At 39.7% G+C, this 25,457-nt stretch overlaps 1 protein-coding gene across 1 annotated transcript in view; it reads left to right on the forward strand.

Annotated features, from left to right (window-relative positions):
• Positions 1-25,457, forward strand: part of LOC122787839 (dedicator of cytokinesis protein 7-like) — a 4,057,077-nt gene that overhangs the window by 752,341 nt on the left and 3,279,279 nt on the right. The window contains exons 10-11 of the mRNA XM_044054755.1: positions 3,091-3,171; positions 19,872-20,025. Coding sequence (XP_043910690.1) covers positions 3,091-3,171; positions 19,872-20,025 — 235 coding nt within the window. The remainder of the gene's footprint in view (positions 1-3,090; positions 3,172-19,871; positions 20,026-25,457) is intronic.

Consider the following 25,457-nt stretch of genomic DNA (forward strand, 5'->3'; position numbering starts at 1 on the left):
GGCAGGAGGAGTCTGAGCGGGATCTATGGTTATAGGGAGCCAGCCAGCAAAATCCCAAGTTACTATGGTGGAGACTAGGGATGCAGGCCTATGAAATGACAGTGCAGCACTGCACCGGGATCAGCAATGCCAAGGCAGCTGAGATCTCAGGACAAGGTATGGGGTAATGTATTCCCAGATAGTCACATCCCTCTAAAGCAATGTTTCTCAAGGATCACTTGAAAAAAACTAGCTTGAATCTTTGAAGGGGGAAGAAGTGTGACAAAGGGAGGTACTGCCAGCACAGCTAACTGGAATTTTGTATATAATTATATGTCATTTGTGAATATCAAACTAATTTATATAAGATGCTTGTTTTACAAATGTATTGGAACTGTATGTCATGTGTATATCAAACTGCTCTGTACAGATGTTTGTGTTGAAACGGTATTTGTAAAGTGCTGGGCTGTAAAATGTATCCCCAGTGTGCCCTACTGGAAAAGAACAGAAATGTACATGCACTATTGTAACTGTTTAAATGTATATATATATATTAACAGTGGAGAGTGGAATACAGGCGGTTAACCTCAGTCCAGCAAACTTTAGAAAAATAGCTGAAATTAAATTATTTTATAGGCTATGCAATAAAGATATTTCAATGCAGCTAGAGACACAAAATCTGTACTAGGAAACATTCTGTTGTCTTTAGGGTGAACTAATTGCTACTTTGGAAGCATGAAGGAATGTAATTGTTTGATGATTTTCAGCATCTGCCAAAGATCTGAGCAAAAGCCCTTGTATGGGTATTTTTACAGCTAGATGCTAAATACTGCCAGCTTCAGCAATGGGGGTTTGCATGTGAACTAGAAGTCAAATGACTAGAAATGATGTCATTCTGCAAGCTGTCCTAGCAGTAATATTTTAGATATTATTTTGAGAAGTCTCTTAGTGAGACAGAGCATTCTGCATTCTGTCTTGGACCTGACAATAACAAGAACCATTCAGCACATCTGCCTTGCTCTAATGAAGTAAGTTTTTAGGGTATAGTAATTCTCTTAGATACAGTCAGGAATATATTTAAGTTTAGTTTAGATGTTGTTTTTCTTTATTTATTTGAGACTGTCCTTCAATGTTTGAAATATTTCCTGTGATTTTGAACTCTGATGTCACTGTGAATATGTATTTAATATTGTCTTGTTCTTTTATTAATTATTATTAAATATATTTAAACCTTTCATTGTAGCTTATCTGTGTAGAGGGATTTAAGTTCTGAGAGTACTTGCATATTTATTTGGTGACACTGTGTGGGCCACTCATAATAGCCTTGCTCTTGGTCAAACTACCATTTGTATTAGTATTAATATTATACTAATATAGTAAGATTAAACACCCTTTGTTAAGGTCCTTAAAGTAGCTGATAAGGAGTGACTGGTGGCAGTGGTAACTACCTTATAGTCTGTGCAGAAGTGGGCATAGCTAGTAAACTTGCGCCAGCCTGTCCCAGGTGTGTGTGTGTGTGTGTGTGTGTGTGTGTGTGTGTGTGTGTGTGTGTGTGTGTGTGTGTGTGTGTGTGTGTGTGTGTGTGTGTGTGTGTGTGTGTGTGTGTGTGTAAATTAAACCTCAAAGAGTGTGTGTGTCAGCTGCTTGGGCAGGGACATGAAGCACTAGTTGGACAGAGTGGGTTCTAGAGGTCTACTGTGCTAGTGGAGAGTCTTACTGGGGATCTGGAAAAAGGGGGAGAAACCATCCCCAGTCTGACTGTGGTCTCTGTGTGCTCTTAAGGGAAATTGCACTTGATGCAGAGAGCTGCATCTGGAAATACTTGTGTGTGTACCTGTTATCCTCTCAGTGAACATCCTCCACTGTTTCCAGTGGTGAGGATTGAGGCTACTTGATTACTGGTTGGCAGTGGTGGGCTGTCACACTCCCCTTTAATAAAATCAGGAATGAAACACCTGGATATGCTTACTGCTGCTTCTAAGTACTTTGTAATTAGTGTGCATTAAACTTTTTTTCCTTTTCAGATTGTAAATAAGACAGATTATTCAATGGCTATATCAATACTAGGTAATACTTTTGCTTTTAAATAGATGCCGGCTCTAAAACTATATTTTGCCCTGTTCTATTTAAGATTTTTTTCAGCTTTTGTCAATTCCAGTATTGTTCTGTGTTATATATATACCAACATCATGGCTGCAGCAACTTGAAGAATGGAGAAAGCTCCCCAAAAAGGGAATTATACTTAAATTTCACTGGCAATGACTTCCTATGGAATACAGAGATGAGCACTGTCTGACTTTTTGGCCTAAGGGCATTGTCAACTCTGCCACTTGTATAGAGACCATGCATGTGTGTTATCTGTTGTGTGTCTGCAAAACAAGCCTTTGCTGATTGTAGATAAAGACATTTCTGTACCACTGCAAATTATTCCAAATATTTTAGTTGCACTTGAGTTGGTAATCTTACTGAAATTTTAAACTCTTTTAAATAATTGTCTGTTATCTAAGAAAGGAGAGCATCAAGGGTTGTAATAAAATGTTAATATAACCAAGTGATGCTATATTTTGAAACATGAATGTGTTAGAAATTGCTATACAGTCTATGCTAGAGTACAGTTTAAACAATGAAACATGTCTGGTAATGGCAAACAAACATTGAGATTAATAACTACAGCCTTTTCCTTTAATTTATCTGGTATGCCTCTGTTCCTCAAAATAATGTTTTAGAAGTATTGATTTATGCAAGTACCAAGTACAGTGAGGTGTCGTCTATGGACAGATAATAGAATGTCCTAAATGCATAATAAGGCACAAAATGTTTGGACTTGGACTGAATGCCTTTATTATCCAGGAGATGGTTTTAAGTCACAAATTTACATTTTATCCCATTTACTACTTATTTTCCTTATTCTAAGTGAGCAGTTTTGTTAAATATTTTAAAAGTGCTTAGAACAGCAGAATGTGGAGTAATTCCTCTCCATTTTATAACTGATTTTCAGCTATGCCCAAAATACTTAGAACTTTTTCACAGAAGGTCACTTTTGGTCAATAATTACACAAATTGTTTCTTAAAAATATACAATATGCTAATAAGTATATTTTATTTCCTAAGGTTGAAAAGATCTTGCAGCAGGGAAGCATCAGTGAAAGTGTGGAGCCTTATATCTCGTTCAAGGAAAAGGAAACCATAAAGGTATAGTACCATCCAGTTTTGCCTTGTGTCATAACGAATAATTTGTAGGGCTTGTTAATCAGAGACATGTACAGGCATTGCAAGCAATGCATGGGACTAGTACGAGAGTAAATGTACAGAAAAAGCACAAACATAGTTTTCCCTGGCCTGGAGCAATGCTTTTGTAGCAAGCAACAAGCCTGCCAATGGTGCACAGAATGTATGCAAATGAGCAGGTTCACAAGAAGAGCACAGCTAACCCAGTTCAGGATTACCTGTACTATGCACCAAGACTGTCATATGCCATGGTGCTGGGACATAATCATGTTGTTTACTGATGGGAATTATGTTATCTCACCAAGACACTGGAAGGTGCACCTCCTGTCTAGATAAAGTTAGTATAACCACAAGGTGGTCCCAATGGGTACCACGGGTAAATATTTTTGAATTGTATGTCCCACTTTGTGCTTCAGGTTCCTACAGCTCCGTACATTTACAAAGACAAACACTATATGTGAGAGAGAGAGGGAGACACATGTGTGTGTGTGTGTGTGTGTGTGTGTGTGTGTGTGTGTGTGTGTGTGTGTGTGTGTGTGTGTGTATATATATATATATATATATATATATACACATGTGCATACGCGTTTGTGCCATGTATGTTGCTGATAACCCTGCTTATAGGTACACATTTATACAGGTATACATGTATTACTAAGCAGGAAACCTTTTATTTTTGATGTGCTGCTTGTGATGTAGTCAGTGGTGAGTAAACAACACAGTGGTCTCTGTGCACTGAATGTAATGTGTAATGCCCCCAACTCCTCTTCACTACACTGTGCCTGTACTTAGGAGGGTGCACACACTGCTCCTTCTGTGCATTGTGCATTCATATCCAACAACAGAAAGCCAACATAGAGCCACTGATATACACAGTCTGCTTTTGTTGTATGTTCTTAAGCTTGGTATTAATGGTTCTGAACCGCTCATGGCTCAGGTGGAATGCCAGAATGCAGTCCACAGAGCCAGCTGTACTGTATCCATCTGCATTTACTTTTCATTTATCTGCTGCATTGGTATACTGTATGCTGACTGCACAGGTTGTTATGCTGTGCACTTGTTAAATCACAGTTGGCCATCAGCCTGGCTCTGCGGTGCAGTAGGATAAAGCCCTGATTATGATCCAAGTGATCCAACTTAAAATAGTGGCTCAGATCACTGTGACACTGAAATGGATGGTAAAAGTGAACAACTATCACTGCCTCACCTACTATGGAAGAGTGATGGTGAGGTTGTCTGCCTTGTCACATGTAAGTGGAGGTGCACAAGCAATGATACTGAATCTGTTACCTGGGGACATGCTATTGATTTGTCAGTCATTTAATGTTAGCCTCATTAACACGAGTGGGAAAATATGCATGTATGGGGTGGACATAGTAAGTAGAATGCAGGCATTCATTTCTGCTATCACTTGCTTTATGTGACCAAGCATGTAAAACACCTCCTTGCCAATCATGGTCCTCTTCTGATTGGTTCTCACCTCTGGGCAGGAGATTCCACTAGTAGCAAGGGAATGAATGGTCTTATGAAGTGGGGGAGAGTTGGTGGTCTGCAGGCACAGAGGTAAAAATTGAGCTAGGGAAACAAATCGTAACCTACAGTCACATCTGACAACACTGATCACTTTAAGAATGAACAGTATACTATGCAACAATAAAAGTAACAATAAGATGACCAGTAAAGCAGAAAAGTAAACTGTTAATAGCATCTCTAAGCTACAGCCTTTTAAATTTGACTACCACTTACAACCTGTTGTACTGTTTATTCTCTCTTGCCTCTTTGAATATCCTTCTAATCAAACCTCACTATACAAATTGTAGTTTTTCAGCAGTGGCCCAACATGTATGAGAATCATTACTTGTGTTCTTGACTCCAAAAATTCTCTTTTAATAAAGAATCATGTAGATATTTTACAAGGGACAGAGTCCTATGAGGCATATCAGGCTGTGCCTGCAGATAGTCTGTTGTGATCATGTACTACCCCATTAAAAAAAAGAAAATAAAATACAGTAGAGAGTTGATTATCCGAACAACAGTTATTCGAATGCAGTCTTTCAAAGTTTTTGGTTATAAAAAATCATAAAGTCTGAATATGTAAACATTGTACATATTTTCTTGTGCATGTATTTTGAGCTTGTAACCCACTTGTGTGTGAAAAATATTCTTTATTGGCCACTGGAATCACTGAATGGTTGAAAAGTGTATTCCCTACGTGCAGAAAAAACAAGATTTTAGAAGTTTTTTTATCTGGATCAATTATATGTTTGATTATCCGAACTACCGTAGGTCCCAATTAGTTTGGTTAATCGACTGTCTATTGTAAACAATGCTCCCTTGTGATCAACCTAAAACAAGTGTTGAGAACTAATACTTCACATAGTAAACCAACTATTAACTATTTACCCAAAGTACACCTTTCGGCTCTTCCTTATTTCTAACTAATTAAAACTTATTCTCTGCTCTTCCAACGTATCCTTGATAACCCCCCCACCCCTGTCCTTTCCCCATATCTATTAGATATGTACATAATATTGGTATTATGCTAGAAATCTGGAATTTTCTGCAAAGTTTTGCAGATATGCCAAAACATTTGTAGTTGATATGTGTATACCTTTAGCTGTAGAGCTTAGTGCATTATACTAATTCTTGGGTAAAACTTCTCTCATTCTTCTTTGTCTTTTTAACTCATTTCAGCAATGCCATCCTTAATGCGGTCCTCATTCTCTTTATTATTTACTCCTTGGATGAACCTGCAAATTGTCCAAGTGGGTCAGCATTCTACCCTAGTTAAGGAATGAAAATAAAAGTAGTATGCATCGTAATTCCCCAAACTTTGCACATGCTTTGTACTGTTGTGCATGTCATAAATACAGGGATATACATATAGAAAGGTTTGCATCAGATTTGTGTGAATCTATTTTTTTTTTCATTGCTGAATGCATCTTAGAAATATACTTATATGGAAAAAGGTCTCAGTGTTAACTATCAGCAAAATTTGCAGGTTTTGGCCTCAAGCATTAAAATTAGACAAGATACTAAATCTTGTATTTGCAAGTGACAAAAATAATTTCTCATGTGGAAGTTCATAGGTTGGTACTAGGCTATCGGCCCTATGGCCTATACAAGCCTAGCCATAACAATTCCCTGGCTATTTCTTCCCACACTATTTACTTCCCTGGGCCCCTGTCTAGCAGGGCGACTGACATGATCCCCGGGGTGAATTTCCTTTCTCTCATCCAAGTCTGCCTATGTACTGTGACTATATGGCTTCTTGGACGTACTCTGTCTGGAAAGCTAAGTCTCTAAGTGTCTGACAAAGGGGCTATCGTAGTTGCATGCATTATCTACTCTGACATGACATCTTGTTTTATGCTCTACTACTGGAGTATTATGGCAACTTATTTTTAAATGAGAGGGGTATTTTCTCCTATAAACCCCTACAAATTTAAAAAGACTCAAAGGGTAGAGTGAAATCATTCAGCAGAATGACAGATTAAGTCCTACTTCTATCCCAGACAGAGTACGTCCAAGAAGCCATATAGTCACAGTACATAGGCAGACAATCATTTATGTACACAGAAGCTATAGTCACAGCACACATGCACATGACTGTTTATGTATGCAGAAGCCATAGTCACAGCAGATAGGCACACAACAATTTATGTACATAGAAGCCATAGTCACAGCACATAGGCACATGACTGTTTATGTACACAGAAGTCATAGTCCCATCACATAGGTACACAACCATTTATGTACACAGAAGCTATAGTCACAGGACACATGCACATGACTGTTTATGTACGCAGAAGCCATAGTCACAGCAGATAGGCACACAACCATTTATGTACACAGAAGCCATAGTCACAGCACATAGGCACATGACTGTTTATGTACACAGAAGTCATAGTCCCATCACATAGGTACACAACCATTTATGCACACAGAAGCCGTAGTCACAGCACATAAGTACACGACCATTTATGTATGCAGAAGCCATAGTTACAGCACATTGGCACATGACCATTTATGTACGCAGAAGCCATAGTCACAGCACACAGGCACATGATAATTTATGTATGCAGAATTCATAGTACCAGCACATAGGCACACAACCAGTTATGCATGCAGAAGCCATAGTCACAGCAAATAGGCACACAACCATTGACATATGCAGAAGCCATAGTCACAGAACATGGAGACACAACCATTTATGTATACAGAAACCATAGTCACAGCACATAGGCACTCAACTATTTTTATACACAGAAGCCACAGTCACAGCACATATGCACACAACCATTTATGTACACAGAAATCATAGTTGCATCACATAGGTACACAACCATTTATGTATGCAGAAGCTAAAATAGAACTACCTTTGTAAATATTGCATTTCTGTGCTACTTACAAAATACAGACCTTGTGATCAATTCATTTGCTAAAGAAGTCAGAAAAACAGAAACATTGCAAGCTGCATTTAATTTTCAAATACCGACATACCAAGCAGTGGCTATTTTTCATAGATGGCTGGCTCATTAGTAAGGTCTTTCGGCTTTTCCCGGTTAGGGGTCGGCACAGCGGAACTCCGGTCCGCTAATGATTGGCAGTAGATCTTTACGTGCTGGCTTGCCAGGCCTAACGCACAACCTTCAATGAAGGAACACCCATTCACGCATGTTGCCACACTGAAGACGCTCTAACTAAGAATCGAACGGGCAACGTCTAACTGTGAGGCGACAACGCTACCGCAGCACCACCACCGCAGTCTAGATGGCTAGCTCATTGCACAGTTCAAATTATCATGGATAGCAGTTATGTATAGGACATGAATGACTAGACAGTGTGGATGTGCAGGGATCAAAACAGTGTGAAATGCAGCACATGTTAATGGAGCATAATGACAGTTAAATGTGGAAACCCATGCAAATGTGCCACAGGGAATATGCAAATGAAGGAACTCAAAATGACGGACTTGTTTAGACATTTATCAAAAGGCAGTATTGTGCAGTTGTGCTCACCCATTTTGATTGCTGAAATTTATGGTGTACATGAAAGGGGAGACACTTGGAATAGGAGCAGCATGTCTTAGGTGTTATGTTTGGAGTCAGTGCTGGCAAATTACAGATAGCACTTGCCAGACTGACAGACTGTATGCTGCTTTCTTATGGACAAGGATACTGTTTCCTACAAATTGAGTGGGTAGTGTGTGTGTGTGTGTGTGTGTGTGTGTGTGTGTGTGTGTGTGTGTGTGTGTGTGTATTATGTTCTTATGGATAGGGATACTGTTTCCCACAAATTGAGTGAGTGGTGTGTGTGTTTGCTATTTCTGTGGGCAGGAATGTATGCATAGCTTTAGCCACCTTGACTACAAGGACCTTCCTTTGTCCTACCAAAGTAAATTAATGAATATTATAGAAATGAGCTTCTTGAATCCTAAACCACATCCTTATTAACTCAACAGGGAATGAAACACTGTCCCTTGACTGGGGGTTGAATCTAGGACCCTCCCATGAGCCCCTCATTCTGCTGATGGGTGAACCAAGTACCTAACTGTAGAGAGACTCCTTCTTGGTCCAGCAGCAGTAATAACCACATGGAATGCAGGGAGACCTGGGTTCAATACCCAGACAAGGATCAGAGTTTTCTTTTTCTATTGAGTTATTAACACAGTATTAGGTTCATAGTTTGTAATGCACATATTTAAGAGTCTTAAACCAAATCTTTGCTCATGGAGGAGCATGTTTGATCGTGCAGGACAACAGAAGACAGAGAAAACACCATGTTGGTCTTGATTGCCATACTTAACACCCACATTGTTTTCGTGGTTCCACTGGGTCCAGAGGGCCTGTGATGTCAGGAAATCAAAGTCTCCCACTCCCTGAACTGCCAGGTGGCATTATTTATAATATATCCTTGTGCCATCTAGGCAGTTCACAGCATGGCATACATCTGACCTAAACCAGTGATCCTGCAGTGGGACAATAAAGTCACCTTGTTGATAGTGTGCACACTACAACTAAACAAGCCAGGCGGCAGGTACTGTGCATGCAGGGAGCAGGCCACATGTAATATAATGTTTGCAGTGTGTGCAAGCAACGCCATATGACCTGGAGCTCTGGTTGATGCTCCTGATGCACAACCTTCAGACCACACAGGAAATGGCTATAACAAAGCCCTTGTGCAAAATTAAAATATAGTAAAGCAGGTATTTAGACTACTGCAGAGATGCTTTCTGTGTTTAGGTACCACAGGAAGGGCACTGCAGTACAGTTTAGACATATAGCAAGATACTTGTTGTACGTGCCATTTCTACAACAAGGTATTGCATAAACAAATAGAGCAGCAGGTGAGCATTGTGGCCACGCATTCCATACTAGCCATAGCAGTAAAAGAAGTGCAGGGTGGAGTCAGGGCAGGAACATCCAACACAATACCGCATATGTTGCAGAGATGGGTACAATGTACTGCAGCAAGGGCAAAGAGGTGGCATCTGGTCCACAAGTATGGTACATGCCAGAGACAGCAGTGAATAAAGTGATGTATGTAGTATTGCACTGAAGCTGTGCAGTACCACAAGTCAGAAACAGCTATACTACATATCAAAGGTTTACAGAAACTGAGTTGCAGTGCTGTAACTGAAATATACTAACAGAAAAGAATCCACTGTACTTCCATGGAAGCTATGATCCCATTAGGTTTACAGTACTGGCTTTGTAGAAATGAGACACACCTCCACTTGACATTTACACACACACACACACACACACACACACACACACACACACACACACACACACACACACACGCACACACTCCCACTGTCTTTATATATTGCTGTGCTATGCAGAAATGAATGAAAAAAAGCACAGCACAGTTTAAAAACTTCTGAATTCCACAGTCCACACCTTCATATTAGAGCAGACCTAGTAATACATGCTTTGCAAAGTTATTACCTTGCATGCTGCATAATACAGTTATGCATCAGAATGTCAGTGGCAGGGTGCATACTGTATAAGCCCTCCAGCAACTTGTGATAGTCATACACAGGACAGGACATATTGCATGGCCTGCTGTCTTCCCAGTACCATATGTATTTGATAGGTAGGCAGGCCCAGTACCATGTGTATTTGACAGGTAGGCAGGCAATCCTTTCCTTCTGTGTGCCCTGTTTTATGGTACAGCCTCCCCTTCCCTTCATGTGCCTAGTGTGCGACTACAAAGTATGGAGCATTCTTTGCACTAGTTTGTACCTTTCTCAGTCTGCTGTCTTTCCCCAGATGAGTAGTGTATCATATATGGTGGGAGTACACACTCCTATGTGCCCCCCATAAAGCTATCCTCCTCTCCAGGTCCTGTTTGTGCTGCTGATGCATAGTGTACATAGTGCTGCTAGTCTGTCCACCTCAGTTGTGCAGCACTGTAGTTAGTACCCATGGCACCCAAAGTGCCACCGAACTGAAAAGCACACACTACCGCACTCCGCGCACCATTCTTTCCAGTGCAGTGTGTGCGCACAGTGTATACAGTAACAGACTCACAATCCATTTTCTGAAGAGGCCTGTAGTTAAGATGCTGTCATAGTGCACAATATGAATGTTTCCACTGAATCTGGCTAGTAGACACATAATACAGTATCACCCTTAGAGAGAGAACCATTCCTCTGATAATTTAGACTTGTGAAAAACTTAACTTTTGTTCCTCAAAAGACAGACATCATCATCACTGGAAGTTGATTGCAGAGGGTTAAGATGATGTTCTGTTAATGAGCTTCATTCTGTAGTCCTGACTTTGATTCCTTCTGTCTCAGTTTACCTGCTGAGTGATGCTGAGCAAATAATTTATTAGACAGTGTTTTTGACCAGACCCTAAAAAGTAGGGTGTTACTAGCTGGTTTATCTTGCCAATATACATGCATTTTGTATTGGATGGAATAGTTTATTGGATAAACTTTGTGTAACAGAACTTTAATTTTCAAAGCAATCTAGCCATTAGCAAAGCTCAGATGTTGTAAATGCATTAACTGTTTGTTGTCCATGGCATAAAAAAAATGAAAATTGCACCAGTTATGCAAATCAGTCATTGGTTGCTTGATAGAGGACTGTCAAACACCGGTTGGTAGACTTCCTTATTAGAATATTGTCCTTAATACATGACTAGTAACCCAATAAAAATAATTTCTAAAGGAGCCCACCATTTTGAGGATAACCTGGATAAGTCTTGTTTCCCAGTAGAATACTCTGCTGATGTTGTTCTGTAGGATAGCAAACACTAATCATGAAAATGGGACGTATTTGGTTTTAAATGGCCTTGTAACTTGCAAAATGCAAGCATGAACCAGTCCCCATGCTATTTGTAGCTCCAAGATATCTGCACCTTAAATCCTTCACACTAATGCAGATAGCTGCTCATTATTTGATAATGGTACCATTAGAAGATGCCTTATCTCAGCCTGAGTACAAAGTGTATCATAACAACAGAGACCTTCATCATCTTCCAAGACTTAAGACATTCCAATAATGTTTATTCAACAGAGTAGGTTTAACATTTTAGGGAACAGCTGCGAACAGGAAAAATACAGACTACTTTTGTCAAAAGCAGGGCATCCACCACAGCAGTAATTAAGAACATTGAATATACCAGTAGGAATGTACAGCATTAAACTAATCTATTAAATATTCTACAGCTGAAGAATTCAGTGCTTTAAAGCTTTTCCCAATCATATAGCTGATACTTTCCTATCACTTTTATCAGGAATTTCTTAAAGCATGCCACAAAATATGATAGCTGAATTGTGTAACCCTTTCTTTTAACTGCAGCGGAGTAAATGTATTTAAAGGAAAGGTTCTTCTCTGTTAATGTAGATAACTACAAATTCAAATAGCAGAACAGCATATCCATACATTATGCAAGGAAATTCTGCCTGAATATTTCTTTTAGTTTATCTGAAGCTTAGTTTCCCATTATCCACTTTGATTAAGCTTTCATTGTTAAGCATCCCCTCAGCCTGAAGCCTCTTTAGCCAGACTACCGAGTAAAATTAACAACTGTGCACATCATAAATAGTTGTGTCTCAAATTCAGTATACAAATCAAAAGTTGCAGAACACTTACTTGGGATGGCTTCCTTCAAGCCCAAGCACTTTAAATTACAGCTCAGTGTTTGATCTACTACTTTGTATCAACTTCATAGAAATATGAAATGCAAAATGTAGAGTTCGCACTCTTGTGTTTATTAGAATCACTCATTTCTTTCACACATTTTGGAGACCCATTTGTAAAATGGTGCTGAATAATTACTTACAAATGCAATGAAGTTTTTTAACAAAAATGAAGGGTTACACTGAATATATCACTTAAGAAGACAGTCTTTCGTTACAATACACCACCTCAACTCCTTCACAAACAAGTGTCACCACTTGGAATTCTGTCTGTTTTGTTTGTGCTGCAGGAATTTTCCTGGATAAAGATGGTACAGTTATGTAGATCTGCATGAGACATATACCAGCCCACTCTATGCTTGTCCTGCATAAAGCCAACAACCAAAAGGTCAGCTTTAGCTCATTCTGCTTAATACAGAGAGAACATTTGATAAGGCCTTCTGGTCCTCCTTTTTCCCTTTCAAAAAGTAAAACAAAACTTTTTTTTTTTTTCTCTTTCGCCTGAACCTTCTTGTGTTCTGACTGTCCTTCTCAAACATTTTGGAAATATACAGTATATTTCAGAGCATTTGTTATAACTGTATTTGCTATAACTGATTTAAGTATTTTTTTCTGGCTTTTTGATTATTTACTGCTTAGCGACTGCATTTTAGCCTGTTTATACAGCTCTGCATTCTATTTAAACTGTTTTTGTGTTGATTAACTGTTTTGCACTTTTAAAAAGTTAGTTGTTGCTTAATTTTACCTGTAGGCTAGGCTAACACACTCAAGTGCGCTAGCCGCTTAAAAGCATTTATAGCATTTACTGTCTGTTTTTCCTCTGTTTTCTGCAAAAAAAAAAAAAAAATCTTGTTTTCCCGCCTTACTGAACTAGAATAGTCCAGTCTTCAGAGTTTGCTGATCTCTGGGCTTTGTCTTGGTTCCTGTGCTATTCCATATCCTTATTTGGATAAAAGGAAGCATCTTTGTTCACCAGTGGGAGTGGGGAGCACTGAGCGGCCTATTTGTCCCTAGAGGAGTGGTTCCATCCAGAAACTTGTAGTTTATTGGCCATTTTGGGTCAATTCCTAGCTCTTTTCAGCCCCCTGTAATAAAGCCCGCTTTAGCACGCTTTTTCACTTGTATTCAACTCAGCACAGCTCCTCGTGGTGTCCTGCAGAGTTCTACAAGCAGCAGAGAGCAAAAGAGTGACTTTTTCCGGATTTAAGTATTTTTTTCTGGCTTTTTGATTATTTACTGCTTAGCGACTGCATTTTCGCCTGTTTATACAGCTCTGCATTCTATTTAAACTGTTTTTGTGTTGATTAACTGTTTTGCACTTTTAAAAAAGTTATTTGTTGCTTAATTTTACCTGTAGGCTAACACACTCAAGTGCGCTAGCCGTTTAAAAGCATTTATAGCATTTACTGTCTGTTTTTCCTGTTTTCTGCAAAAAAAAAAAAAAAAAAATCTTGTTTTCCCGCCTTACTGAACTAGAATAGTCCAGTCTTCAGAGTTTGCTGATCTCTGGGCTTTGGCTTGGTTCCTGTGCTATTCCATATCCTTATTTGGATAAAGGGAAGCTTCTTTGTTCACCAGTGGGAGTGGGGAGCACTGAGCAGCCTATTTGTCCCTAGAGCAGTGGTTCCAGCCAGAAACTTGTAGTCTATTGACCGTTTTGGGTCAATTCCTGGCTCTTTTCAGCCCCCTGCTATAAGGCCCGCTTTAGCGCGCTTTTGCGTGATTTAGCGCGGAGTTGCCCATAGAGCACCATCGGGCAGTTAAACAAGGTTAAACTATTTCTGGCTCCGTAAAGTCTGCTCTTCAATTTTTCCATTAGAACTTCTCTACTTGCAATCTAAACAGTCTATTCTCTGTCTCAAAAGCTCAGCACTTGCTCCTAAAGCATTTTTATATAGGTAAAGTACTTGTATACTAAACAAAGTACTACATTAGCCTAGAATCCCCTTGAGTACCCATTTCCCTATAGGTCCCTTCTGACTCAGTTACACAGCAAACTTTTTCACTTTTTCTAGCATGTCAAGGGTCAGTTGCTAGCGTCCTCTCCTGTTCAGCTGGTGAATCTGGGCATCTTGAGGCAATGTTACAATTGCCTCATGTACACAGACAACCCACTCCTTCTCCCACAAAACACAAATACATGTGAGAGATGCAACTATATAGCCAAACTGGAGGCTGAGCTCTCTCAACTCAGGACTGGCAAGACCAGACAGGAGGAGAAGGAAACCACGCACACCACAAACCCAGTTTCACATAGAACTATCACAACTGCAAAACAAACACATAAACACACAAAACATACACGGAGGCACTGATCAAAATCTACCAAAACTACAGAGGCCTCCAAAGCAGGCACCCAAGCAACTGCCACCTCAAGACATAAGACATGCAACACATAGTTCTCAAAGTCAGTGTGCTAAACAGTCACAGCCCTTAAGGCCAAACACAATGCCAGACACACTTGTTATAGGTGACTCCATAGTCAGACACACTGACTTCCCACTCACCAGACTGAACAAGGAAAAGATCACAGTAAGCTGCCTGTCAGGCGCTAGAATCCGCCACATAACACAAGCACTCAGGTCACTCCACAGCAAGTACAAGTATGACTCAGTCATTGTCCATGCCGGTGTGAACGACCTGAGACGTACCTCCCTGACTACATGAAAAGAGACATAGAGGAGCTCTCAGATTATGTAGCCCAGGCCGGTATGACCCTGACCCTAAGCAGTATCCTACCCTCACCAAGAATGATGCCACAATACAGAGACAAAATGATCAGCTTTAATAATTGGCTTAATTACTGGTGTCATTCTAAGGGGATCCAATGTCTGTCTGCCTGGGATGACATGCTTGACAAGCCACGCTGCTTCGCAAGGGACGGCTTGCACCTGTCACCCTGGGCTTCCGGATATTGGCAAAGGCTCTTGCCACCCCATAGTGCCTTTTTAGGCAAGGCTCAAATGATAAACCTACGCCTCTAGAAAACAAAATGGAGAAAAACTAAGGGTAATACTGCTCAATGCCAGAAGTCTAAACCTCAAGATGCATGCCCTCAAGCCCACCTCAGTATGGAGAACATCGATGTCTGTGCTGTGACTGAAACCTGGTTCAAGGCTCCTGAGAGCACCCCAGCACTATCAGGTTATACCTCATATCATGCGTTCCGCCCCAAAATCCGGACCGAACCACAAAAGGAGGGGAGTATCCATATTCATAAAGGATACCCACACCTCCAGGTTAGTGGCAACGCACTAAGCATCGGAGACCATCCAGGTGCAATTAACCATAGGTAAAACTGCCCTACAGTTTGTAACATGCTACAGACCACCTTCTCAAACTCAGGAAACCCACACAGCCTTCCTGAAGACACTGGAGAGTATGAATGTCTCTCCAAACACCATCATATTGGGTGACTTCAACTACCCAAACATAGACTGGGAACATTACTTAAGCCCCAACACCCTAGCCCAAAGGTTCCTTGAGTTCATAAACTCAAATGCTATGGAACAACTAGTCACCATTCCCACAAGAGGAGAAAATATACTAGACCTGATCATCACAAACATGGGGACAAAATGCTCCACACCGAAGTATATCCCTCATTGGTGAGATCAGACCATAAATTAATCTCACTGGAGATCCACATCCGCCCCACCCCCAGCAAAAGACCACAGTGAAGAACTTCTCAAAAGCAAACTTCACACTTCTTAAGACTGGAGTGGTATCCTTCAATGCCCGAGCCAGTGGAAACCACAACCCACGCTGCTGAAACCCTTACAAATGCCTTCTACGAGCACCTCCAGGAATGTATGGATCAAGCAATCCCTAATAAAATCAAGACCCTTTCCACCAAAGGCAGGCGCCGGTCTGGTGGACCCCAGCCATAAACAAACTCTACAATAAGAGGAGAAAGCTACTACATAACAGAGCAAAATCCCTAAAAGGGAAGGCATCTCTGATCAATACTAGCAAAAAACTACGATCACTCATAAAATCATCCAAGGCCAACTTTGAGAGAAAAATCGCTAATGACACAAAAGACAATCATAAAGCCTTCTTTAGCTATGTTAGAAACCTGGGTGGAAACTCCCAGATATGCTCAGAATTAGTCCAAAATGATAAAAAAATCACTGAACCCACAGACATTGCCAACATACTGGCAGACAGGTTCAGTGCAAATTTCACCCCTCCCTCCCCAAAAGGAGAAATATCTATCCCACCAGAGTCTAGCCTCCCAAACATCTCAGATGCTCAGGTGAGAGCTAATCTCTCTAAAGCAAAAGACACAGCATCAATGGGACCGGATGGTGTCACCGGCTGTGTGCTACACGAACTCAATGAGGAACTAAACCCACACATAAGGCTGCTGTTTAATCTTAGCCTTACTACAGGATACGTACCCAAAGAATGGCGTACGGCAACTGTGGTCCCACTCCACAAAGGCGGTGCTTCTACGGACCCTGGAAATTACCGCCCCATAAGCTTGACGAGCCTTGTCTGCAAAGCTATGGAGAGGATCATAATGGAACTCATAAATAAAGACATTGGGGACCTACAGACACTGGATCCTACCCAATTTGGCTTTGTCAAGGGCAGATCCTGCCTCTTGAACTTGGTCGACTTTTGAAACAGTCACTAAGGCCATTGATGAGGGTAAGGCAGTTCACACAGCCTACCTTGACCTAGCAAAAGCGTTGACACAATACCCCACTCGGGCATCATAGAAAAGCTCACCAGCTTAGATGTAAACCCATATGTCACAAGATGGGTTGCAAACTGGCTCAAGGACAGAACACACAGGGTTAGAGTTGCTGGTGCCATGTCAGACTCTAAGCCGGTCACGAGCGGTGTCCCACAGGGCCCAGCCCTGCGGCCCCTCTTGTTCGGCATTTATTTTTCTGAAGTGCAGGCAAACATAGGGGATTGTGGCTGACAAAATTTGCAGATGACTGCAAACTGGGCACCATAATTGACACTCCATCAGACACAGACATCCTCCAGAGAGGTCTCATAGAAATGGATAACTGGTGCCAGAGCCATGGCCTTAAGCTAAATGCCAAAAATGTATAGTCATACCCTTTGGGAAAAACAAGGTAACCCCTAATTACCACATAGGTGGTAATCCATTAAACACAGAAGAAGTTATCAGGGACCTGGGGACCCAAGTTGACAGTAACCTCTCTTTTGACACCCACATTGCCAAAGTGGTTAGGAAGACCTTCTACATTGCCCACCTGATCATGAAGGGATTCACATCCAGATCAGGAGAGGTCATTGTACCCCTGTACTCTTCACTTATCAGACCAATGATTGAGTACAACGCCCCATTCGAATGTACCTTACCCGACACCTGCAGCAGTTGGAAAGACCCCAAAAGTTCCTCACCAAAAGGATAAAGGGGCTCAAACATATGTCATACGATGCCCGACTGAAGAAACTCCAGCTCTATTCAGTCGCATACCGTCTGCTCAGAGGTGATCTGTGCCTGACATACAAGGCCATGTCCAACCCGGAATTAATGGACATGCTCCACCTCAAAAAATCCAAATCCACCAGAGCCACGAGAGCAAGAGACTTAAACCTCAACACGGATATAAATAAGACGTGCTGGAGGGACAGATTCATCACCCAGAGACTCCCTACACTATGGAACAGAATCCCAGTCCATGTGAGGCAGAGCCCCTCACTGACTCTGTTCAAGAGAAATCTTGATGAGTGGATGGGAGATCGTAGGTTTACCCCGGGAATCATCTCTGTATCACTGCTGGATAGAGGCACAGCAAACTAATGGGTATAGTATTCTCATCCTAAGGGGTGGTGAAAGCCACACACACTCTGGCTAGGCTTATAAATGCCCTAGGGCAGATAGCCTAGTATGAACCTATGAACCTATGAACCTAAACTCAAAAAGTCAAATGCTAGAACATCAACAGAGTTAAAAACTCAAAGCAGGCAAAATAATGCTTTTGTAGAGAGGCAAGCCCCTCCCCTTGGCATGACTATGTGGGGGAGCAACACCCTAACTCTAAAGCAACTCAATTATAATAAACTCCTGAGGCCACACATCATTGGGAAAAGGGCATGTCTTTTTCCTTTGGTTGTGCTGTCTGACTGTGATCATTCAGTGTTCAGCCTTTCGTCTTTGTACATATAGAAGTTTCCCTTTTGATCAGTGACTTTAGTTCATAGTTTAGTACTAAGCTAGCTGCCCTTGCGAACTATTTTTAAGCCTAGCCAATTATCCCTTGTGAGACTCAAACCCTGCACCTTGTGTTTGTAAGGCAAACACCTTAACCATTAAGCCACCCTCCCAAGGAACTTGTTCTTATTTTCCAGTAAGCCATATTCATTTTAAGATGTTATATTATTGGAAAGGTTTGTATTTTCTTGTTGTGATTATTAGTTATCGATTTTCTTTTTTGAAGAACTAAGTGTGATGCAGAGTAGATTCATGTTTTATATATTCAAGCATGCAGCATTACCAAGAGCCTGCTGTACAACATGTCCAAATTAACGTTACAACAAGGTCTGCTACTACTACAAAAAGCATATTGTTTTCTGTCGGAAATTATTGCTTAGTAATACTCGAGACATCAGTTGCATTCCTGAAGTGCTTGTCTTCCCACTTGGGCTAAAATGCCATATTGCCTTCTCAGACTGCGGTCAAAAATTAGGAAATGGAAATCTGTCTACTAAATCTGGCTGTACAGTAGATTGGATAGCTTTTGTATATAGTATCTTAAATAAATTCAGTGGGGATTTTCTTAATTAACAACTAAGCCTTCTCCACAGCAGCTTTCCAAGTGCTTCACCAAAACAGGGACTGCAATGTCTGATGCAGGAAATGTGTGCTTTCATGCATGTGCCATACTCTGACGACAGCATGGAATGCTGGGTGACAGTCTCAGCATTTTGCTTGATCTAGTACTCCTGGCAGTATGTCTTGCCCTCATGATGAGTTACAGGGGCTGTGTGCTCCACCCCCTATGATGAGTTACAGGGGCTGTGTGCTCCACCCCCTATGATGAGTTACAGGGGCTGTGTGTTCCACCCCCCCCCCTCATGATGAGTTACAGGAGCACTAGAGCACGCTGCTTCCTGTCAGCCAGGCTGGATGATTTTGTGATAGGTATTCACTTCTACTCTCCTTGTTCAGGTCATAAGGCAACAGTTGTGCTGAGTGCCTTCACACAGAGTTGAATTTCAGAGGTTAGGCTAGGACCACCTTTTTTAAAGTACTTTGGAGGAATAATCATCTGGTAGTGTGGATATGGCATGAAAGCAACCTTACACTGAAAACATAACTGTATAATTCAGATAGCTCCTGTATATTTCAGTTAACCTGCTACTCAGAGGGAATTATAGTAACTTGTTTTTATAACAAGTTGTTTATCTGGGTGGCAATGAATCAAAAACTGAAAAGTCTTACTGAAATACTGTAAGCATTATTCATGTTTAAAATGAATCACTTTTCATTTCTGCCTATTTTTCTAATTTACAGAATAAAGAAAAAATTGATAAGCTTAAGCTGCAGGCCCAGTCCTTTTGCCAGTATTTTGGTACATACCGTATGCCTGTTGCCTGGATGTCAGTCAATATAATGAGCATTCTAAATGGTACGCAGGGCTTGGGAGATACAGAGAACATCAGTACAGGTATGGAACAAGTTTCATAATTTATTTTGATGTTATATTTTTTAAAAGAGATTTTATGTAGATCTTTATTATTAACCATAGTCTAACAAGTGAGGAATACATTAAAAACTCTTAAGAAGAGCAAAGATTAAAGCTGTTTCCAAAGATCTAAGGAAAATATTTCTAAAACTGAAAATTGAAACAGAATTATTTACAGTAAGTGAATAGAACTGCAATTTGGAATAAGAACATCTGGTGATTTCATTTTACAAGTTTATAGCATGTGAGACTAGTGACTGGATGGATAATTTCTTGTGCTTGGGCACACTAGTAGCAGTAGTAGCAATAGAATTTAGTAATGCTAACAACAGTGTTTGCTATTTTCATGACTGACCAGAGTTTTAGAATTCCTGGGACAGGTGGGCATGAATACACACTTCTGGCTCATGCATCCCTGTGAAAGTTCAAGCTCTACCTGTCAGTTAGATGGGTGGGGTCTTCCAAGGAATGTGTGCAGGCAGGAATGCCTATCCTCAGAAGCAGTACCCCATATTGTAGGCTGCACTACACATGCTGACTGACAGAAGATTTCTCCACATAATGATCATACTAGTCATGGATGATAGCCTGTCTGACACCCATCTCTTTTTACCCTGTTTTGAAGATGATCCTCCCCAAAAAAGAATGTGTACCGTTAGCATGTCTGAGCAGGACAACATGAATTGTAGGATAATTTGGGAGATGGAGGTCTGCTGGGGTGAGCTAAAACATATATAAAGAAAAATATAACGGTATTCAATCAGAAGATAAAACCGACTCATTAATTCATAATCCTACTGATTATTAAACAATATTGACCAAATTGCTGGTCATTCTGATGAGTTTCATTCTAAATCCAGTTATGCAGTTTGGGGGACTGGAGCATAGTAAATCCTTAGAAAAAGTTATGTCTCAGAGGTGGTAATATTTCCTTTTGTAAATTTTTTGCCTATAACCATTTGTAACTGGAAAACCCCCTTTTAAAAAATGGGGCCCCCAAAAATTTGGGGGTGAACCCTTAACCCCTTTTAAAATTATCCAAATTTTAATTCTGGGTTTTCCCAGTTTTATACCTTTCCTTTCCACTTTCCTACAAAAAAATAATGGGGGTTTTTTTTAATTTAATTTTTTTTAAGAACTAATTAAATCTTTGTATTTCGAATTATTCCCCGGTGAGGGGGCAAGGGACCCCTTTGTGGTTCATTCTGTCAAGTGGTGCCCCCTTTTAACCCCCAAAACGTTTTCCTGGGGTTTTTTTTTAAAAGGGTTTTTTTGGGGGGTTCCCAAAAGGTGGCCAAAATTTAATGCGTTTGGGGTTTTCCTAAAGAAGCAAATTAGATTTTTAACCAATTTTTTTAAAGCTTTGTTTTCCCCTTATAAAGTCGGCCCCATATAAAAGACCCCTTTAAAAAAAAAAAATGTTTCCCTTTTTCCAAACCTATAAAAATCCTCTTAAAATTTTATGATAATTTTAAATTTCCCCCCTATCAAAAAAGGTCCAATAAACCCCCTTCCCCGGTTTAAAAAATTTTCATTATTCAACCCCAAACCCTTTCCTTTTCCCTGTGTTTTGATTTTCAATAAATTGTATAAAAGTCTTTTAAAAGGGGTTTGGTTTTTTTTTTTTAAATTAAAACCCCCACAGAAAGGAGCCTTTAAAAAAATCCTAAAAGAAAAAAAATTTAAAACCCCTCCATAATTCTTAAAACGCGGACCAATTTTTTCACCCGTTTGGGTTTTGTTAACCTTTAAAAACGAGGGGTTTTTTTAAAAAAATTTTTAAAAAACTAAATGTGCTTTGGCCGCTAGGCCCCCCTTTTTTTTAAAGTTAAACCCGATTTTATGGAAAAACCTGGTTATTTTATTTATTTAAAATTTTATAATTTTTTTATTACCCCTTTTTTATGGGGAAACACATTAAACCAGTTGTCCCTAAATTTTGGGGGGGTTTAGAAAATTGGGCCGGAAAAGGGATAAAGAAACATCTCCTGGGTTTTGTGCCAGAATTTTTAACTGTCAATTAAAAGAAAAAAATTAAAAAATTCTCTTACCTAAACCCTTTTATGTTTTTTAAACATTTTTAAATTTTTGGGAAAAGCATCTTTTTCATTTTTTAAAATTTCCCAAAAAATTGGGGAAAAACCAATTTTAAAATTTTTTTTAATTGGGCAAATGGAACCAGTTCTTGAAAAAAAACCCCCCCCAAAAAAATTTTAAAAATACGGGGGGGGAGTTTCTGAAATTTCTACCCATTTATCTATAAAAACTAACATGTCCCCCTTCATATTTTATCCTAATTTAGGGGTTTTGTTCTTGAGTTTTTAAAAGAAGGAACATTTGATGCAAAATTTTAACCCACAACTTTAATGTTTTTTATTTATTCTTTTACACTTCTTAAGAGGAAAAATTTTTCACCCTTTAAAAAAGCCTGATTCCAGGTAAATTTCCCCTAAAAACCCAGTTTTTATTTTTTTATTTGTCTCCCCGCTCCTTTTAAAGTTCTAAACCCTTTTTGGGCATTCCCCGTTTTTAATAATAGAAAGTTCCCAAAAAAAAAACCTTTTTTTAGCTAGACCAAATTAAGAAGGAATGTTTTTTAAAAACCTGCTTTGAAAACCCTGGATGCATTTATCCTGGGGAAAAAAAAAAATCCCAAATTGGTCTTTTCAATGGGGGAAAACTGAAAAACTTATTTAGTTTTGCCCAAAACTTCCTTTCCCTATTTTTTAACCTTACAAAAAGGGGGAAAAACCCAAATTTCCCCAAAGTTCATTTACCTTTTTGGTAATAAATTTAAAATTAAGTTTTTTTTCCCCCTGGGGAAAATTAAATGCTCTTTGGGGAGGAAAAAAAGTCTTAAATTTTTTTTTTTTCTTTCTCAACAGCCGGATTTTTCTGTCTTCAATTTTGACCCCAAACCCCCTTCTTCCTCCTTCTGTTTTGAACCCGGTGAATTTTTTGGTTCCTTTTATTTTAGTTTGACCATTTCCAAAATTCCCCTTTTTTTAAAAAAATGTACCTTTAAAGGGGGGGGTAAAAATTTTTTTTTTGGAAAAAAAATGTTTTCTTTCCCGCCATGCATTGTGAAACACACAATTAAACCCGCCTTGTCAAAAATTTTTAAAAACCCCCCGTTTGTATTTTGGTTTTTTTTTAAAACCCAACCGAATTTATTAATGAAAACCACAATTTTTTTACACCCTTGTTTTGAGAAAAGCTAAAAAAAACTCTGGGTTATGTCACCCTGTTTACATATAACCTTGTTCCTTTACAAAGGGTTTTCCCCCTTTTAAATCCAATGCTTTTTTTATGCTCTAACCCAAAATTTTGATAAAAGGGAAACCCCCTTTTCCCTTTTTTTTGAACCCCGGTACGAAAAACTCCATTTTTTTTTCCCCACCCCTTTAAAAAGAAAAAAATTATGTTTATTGCAAACTGTTGTTTCCCTTTTTTTAAAAGAAAAACCCTTTGGGTCAACTAACTCAACTTTTAAAAGTTTTTTGTCCCCTTTTCCAGACAGCTACCCTTTTTTTGTTTTTCATATTTTTTACCTTTTGGGTAGCTAAAAAAATCTTCTGTGATTGTTTTTGAGTATGTTTTACTAAGTTTTTGGTGTTTTGTAATAATTCCCCCAAAATTTTTAGTTAAAATTTTTTCCTTTTTTTAGGAAAGTTTAGTAAATTTTCCTCATTAATACCTTTTTTCCCAAAAATTTTTAAAAAATATTTTACCCTTTTTGTTGTTTTTTTATTTATCTTGAATTTGTTTGCCTGCCCCACTTTATTATCCAAACCGGGTCCCACGGGGGGTTTTGGGCCAGTTTTTTTTTTTTTTTTTTTTTTTTACGAGGAAAACTTTCTGTTTGGTTTTTTTTAACCAGATTCTACAAATTCCCCTTTTTTAGTTTTTTTTTTAACCCAGGATCAGACAACCAGCCCTATCTTTCCACCAAGTTTAAAAGAGCAGGTTTAAAATTTAAACCAAAAAAAAACTGGGTCTTGTGACGAAGCTTTCCCCGGCCCAAGTTTCTTCAGAGGCCTTACCAAGGCCGCCTCGTTTTTCAGGCCCCCTCCGGCCCCCGGTTGCGGCCCAGTTAACCCCTTTCCCCGGCCCTTAAGTGGTTTTCAGGAGTTGGCCCCCAGCCTTTGGGCCAATGTGGGTTTTCCCCAGGCCCCATTCACAAGCCCTCCATTGGGCCGGGAATTGGAACCGTGGCCCCACCCTTTTCCCTTCCTTTGCCCAAAAAACCGATTCCCTTAAAAAAGGGTCTTACGAGGGGAAATTTTTATTTTGGGAAACAATTCACCTTTTCCTCCCAAAAATGTTTCCCATTAATTGCCCCCAAGTTGAAACACCTGGTTCAAAAAAAATTTCACCCTGGGAACCTTTAATCCTGAATTTAAATCCAAAAAAGCTTTACTTTTCAAAAACCCCCACTGTTTTTCCCTTTAGTTCCGCAACTTTCTTTCAGGAAGGGAATTGTTAGAAATATTTCCCTTTTCTAAGCCCTTAAAACAAAACCCCCCCCACCTTTTAAAAGTTCAAAAAGCAATGACCCCCCGATCTTCCCTTGGTTGTAATTAACCAACAAACAAAAGAGTGGCCTTACCTTGTACCAAGATAAACCACTTAATCTCAAACAACTAATTTGATCAGTTGCTACAAGCAAGTCCAGGTAGGATCAAGAAGACTGATTTGGTTTGTTCCCAGCTCAATCCTCTAGCCAGCCCATCCCACCTTACCCTCCTACCTATCCTGGCCCTACCTGCCCCCCCTTCCCCCACTGAAACCTGAGTCCGAGCTGACCTGCCTCAGACAAATGGCAGCTTGCTGCAATTTGGCTTGCAATCTGTTGGATCATACTGGTCATGGATGATAGCCTGTCTGACACCCATCTCTTTTTACCCTGTTTTGAAGATGATCCTCTCCAAAAAAGAATGTGTACTGTTAGCATGTCTGAGCAGGACAACATGAATTGTAGGATAATTTGGGAGATGGAGGTCTGCTGGGGTGAGCTAAAACATATATAAAGAAAAATATAACGGTATTCAATCAGAAGATAAAACTGACTCATTAATTCATAATCCTACTGATTATTAAACAATATTGACCAAATTGCTGGTCATTCTGATGAGTTTCATTCTAAATCCAGTTATGCAGTTTGGGGGACTGGAGCATAGTAAATCCTTAGAAAAAGATATGTCTCAGAGGTGGTAATGTTTTGTGAGGAAGTGCAGAGAGGAAAGACTTTTATAAAGGCGTAGCCCTTAAATGGTGTTTGTTCAAAGGCCAAGGACTATAACTCATTTTGTAACTGTAGAACTGCAAGTGTAAATAATGGAGATACACAAGTGTGAGGTGGTTCCACCCTGAGTACCCCTTCAACCCTGAGGTATAATGATCACAGAATGGTA

The sequence above is a fragment of the Protopterus annectens genome, chromosome 13.part0 (genome assembly GCF_019279795.1).
Source record: "Protopterus annectens isolate FY-2018-M chromosome 13.part0, PAN1.0, whole genome shotgun sequence".
Classification (NCBI taxonomy): domain Eukaryota; kingdom Metazoa; phylum Chordata; order Ceratodontiformes; family Protopteridae; genus Protopterus; species Protopterus annectens.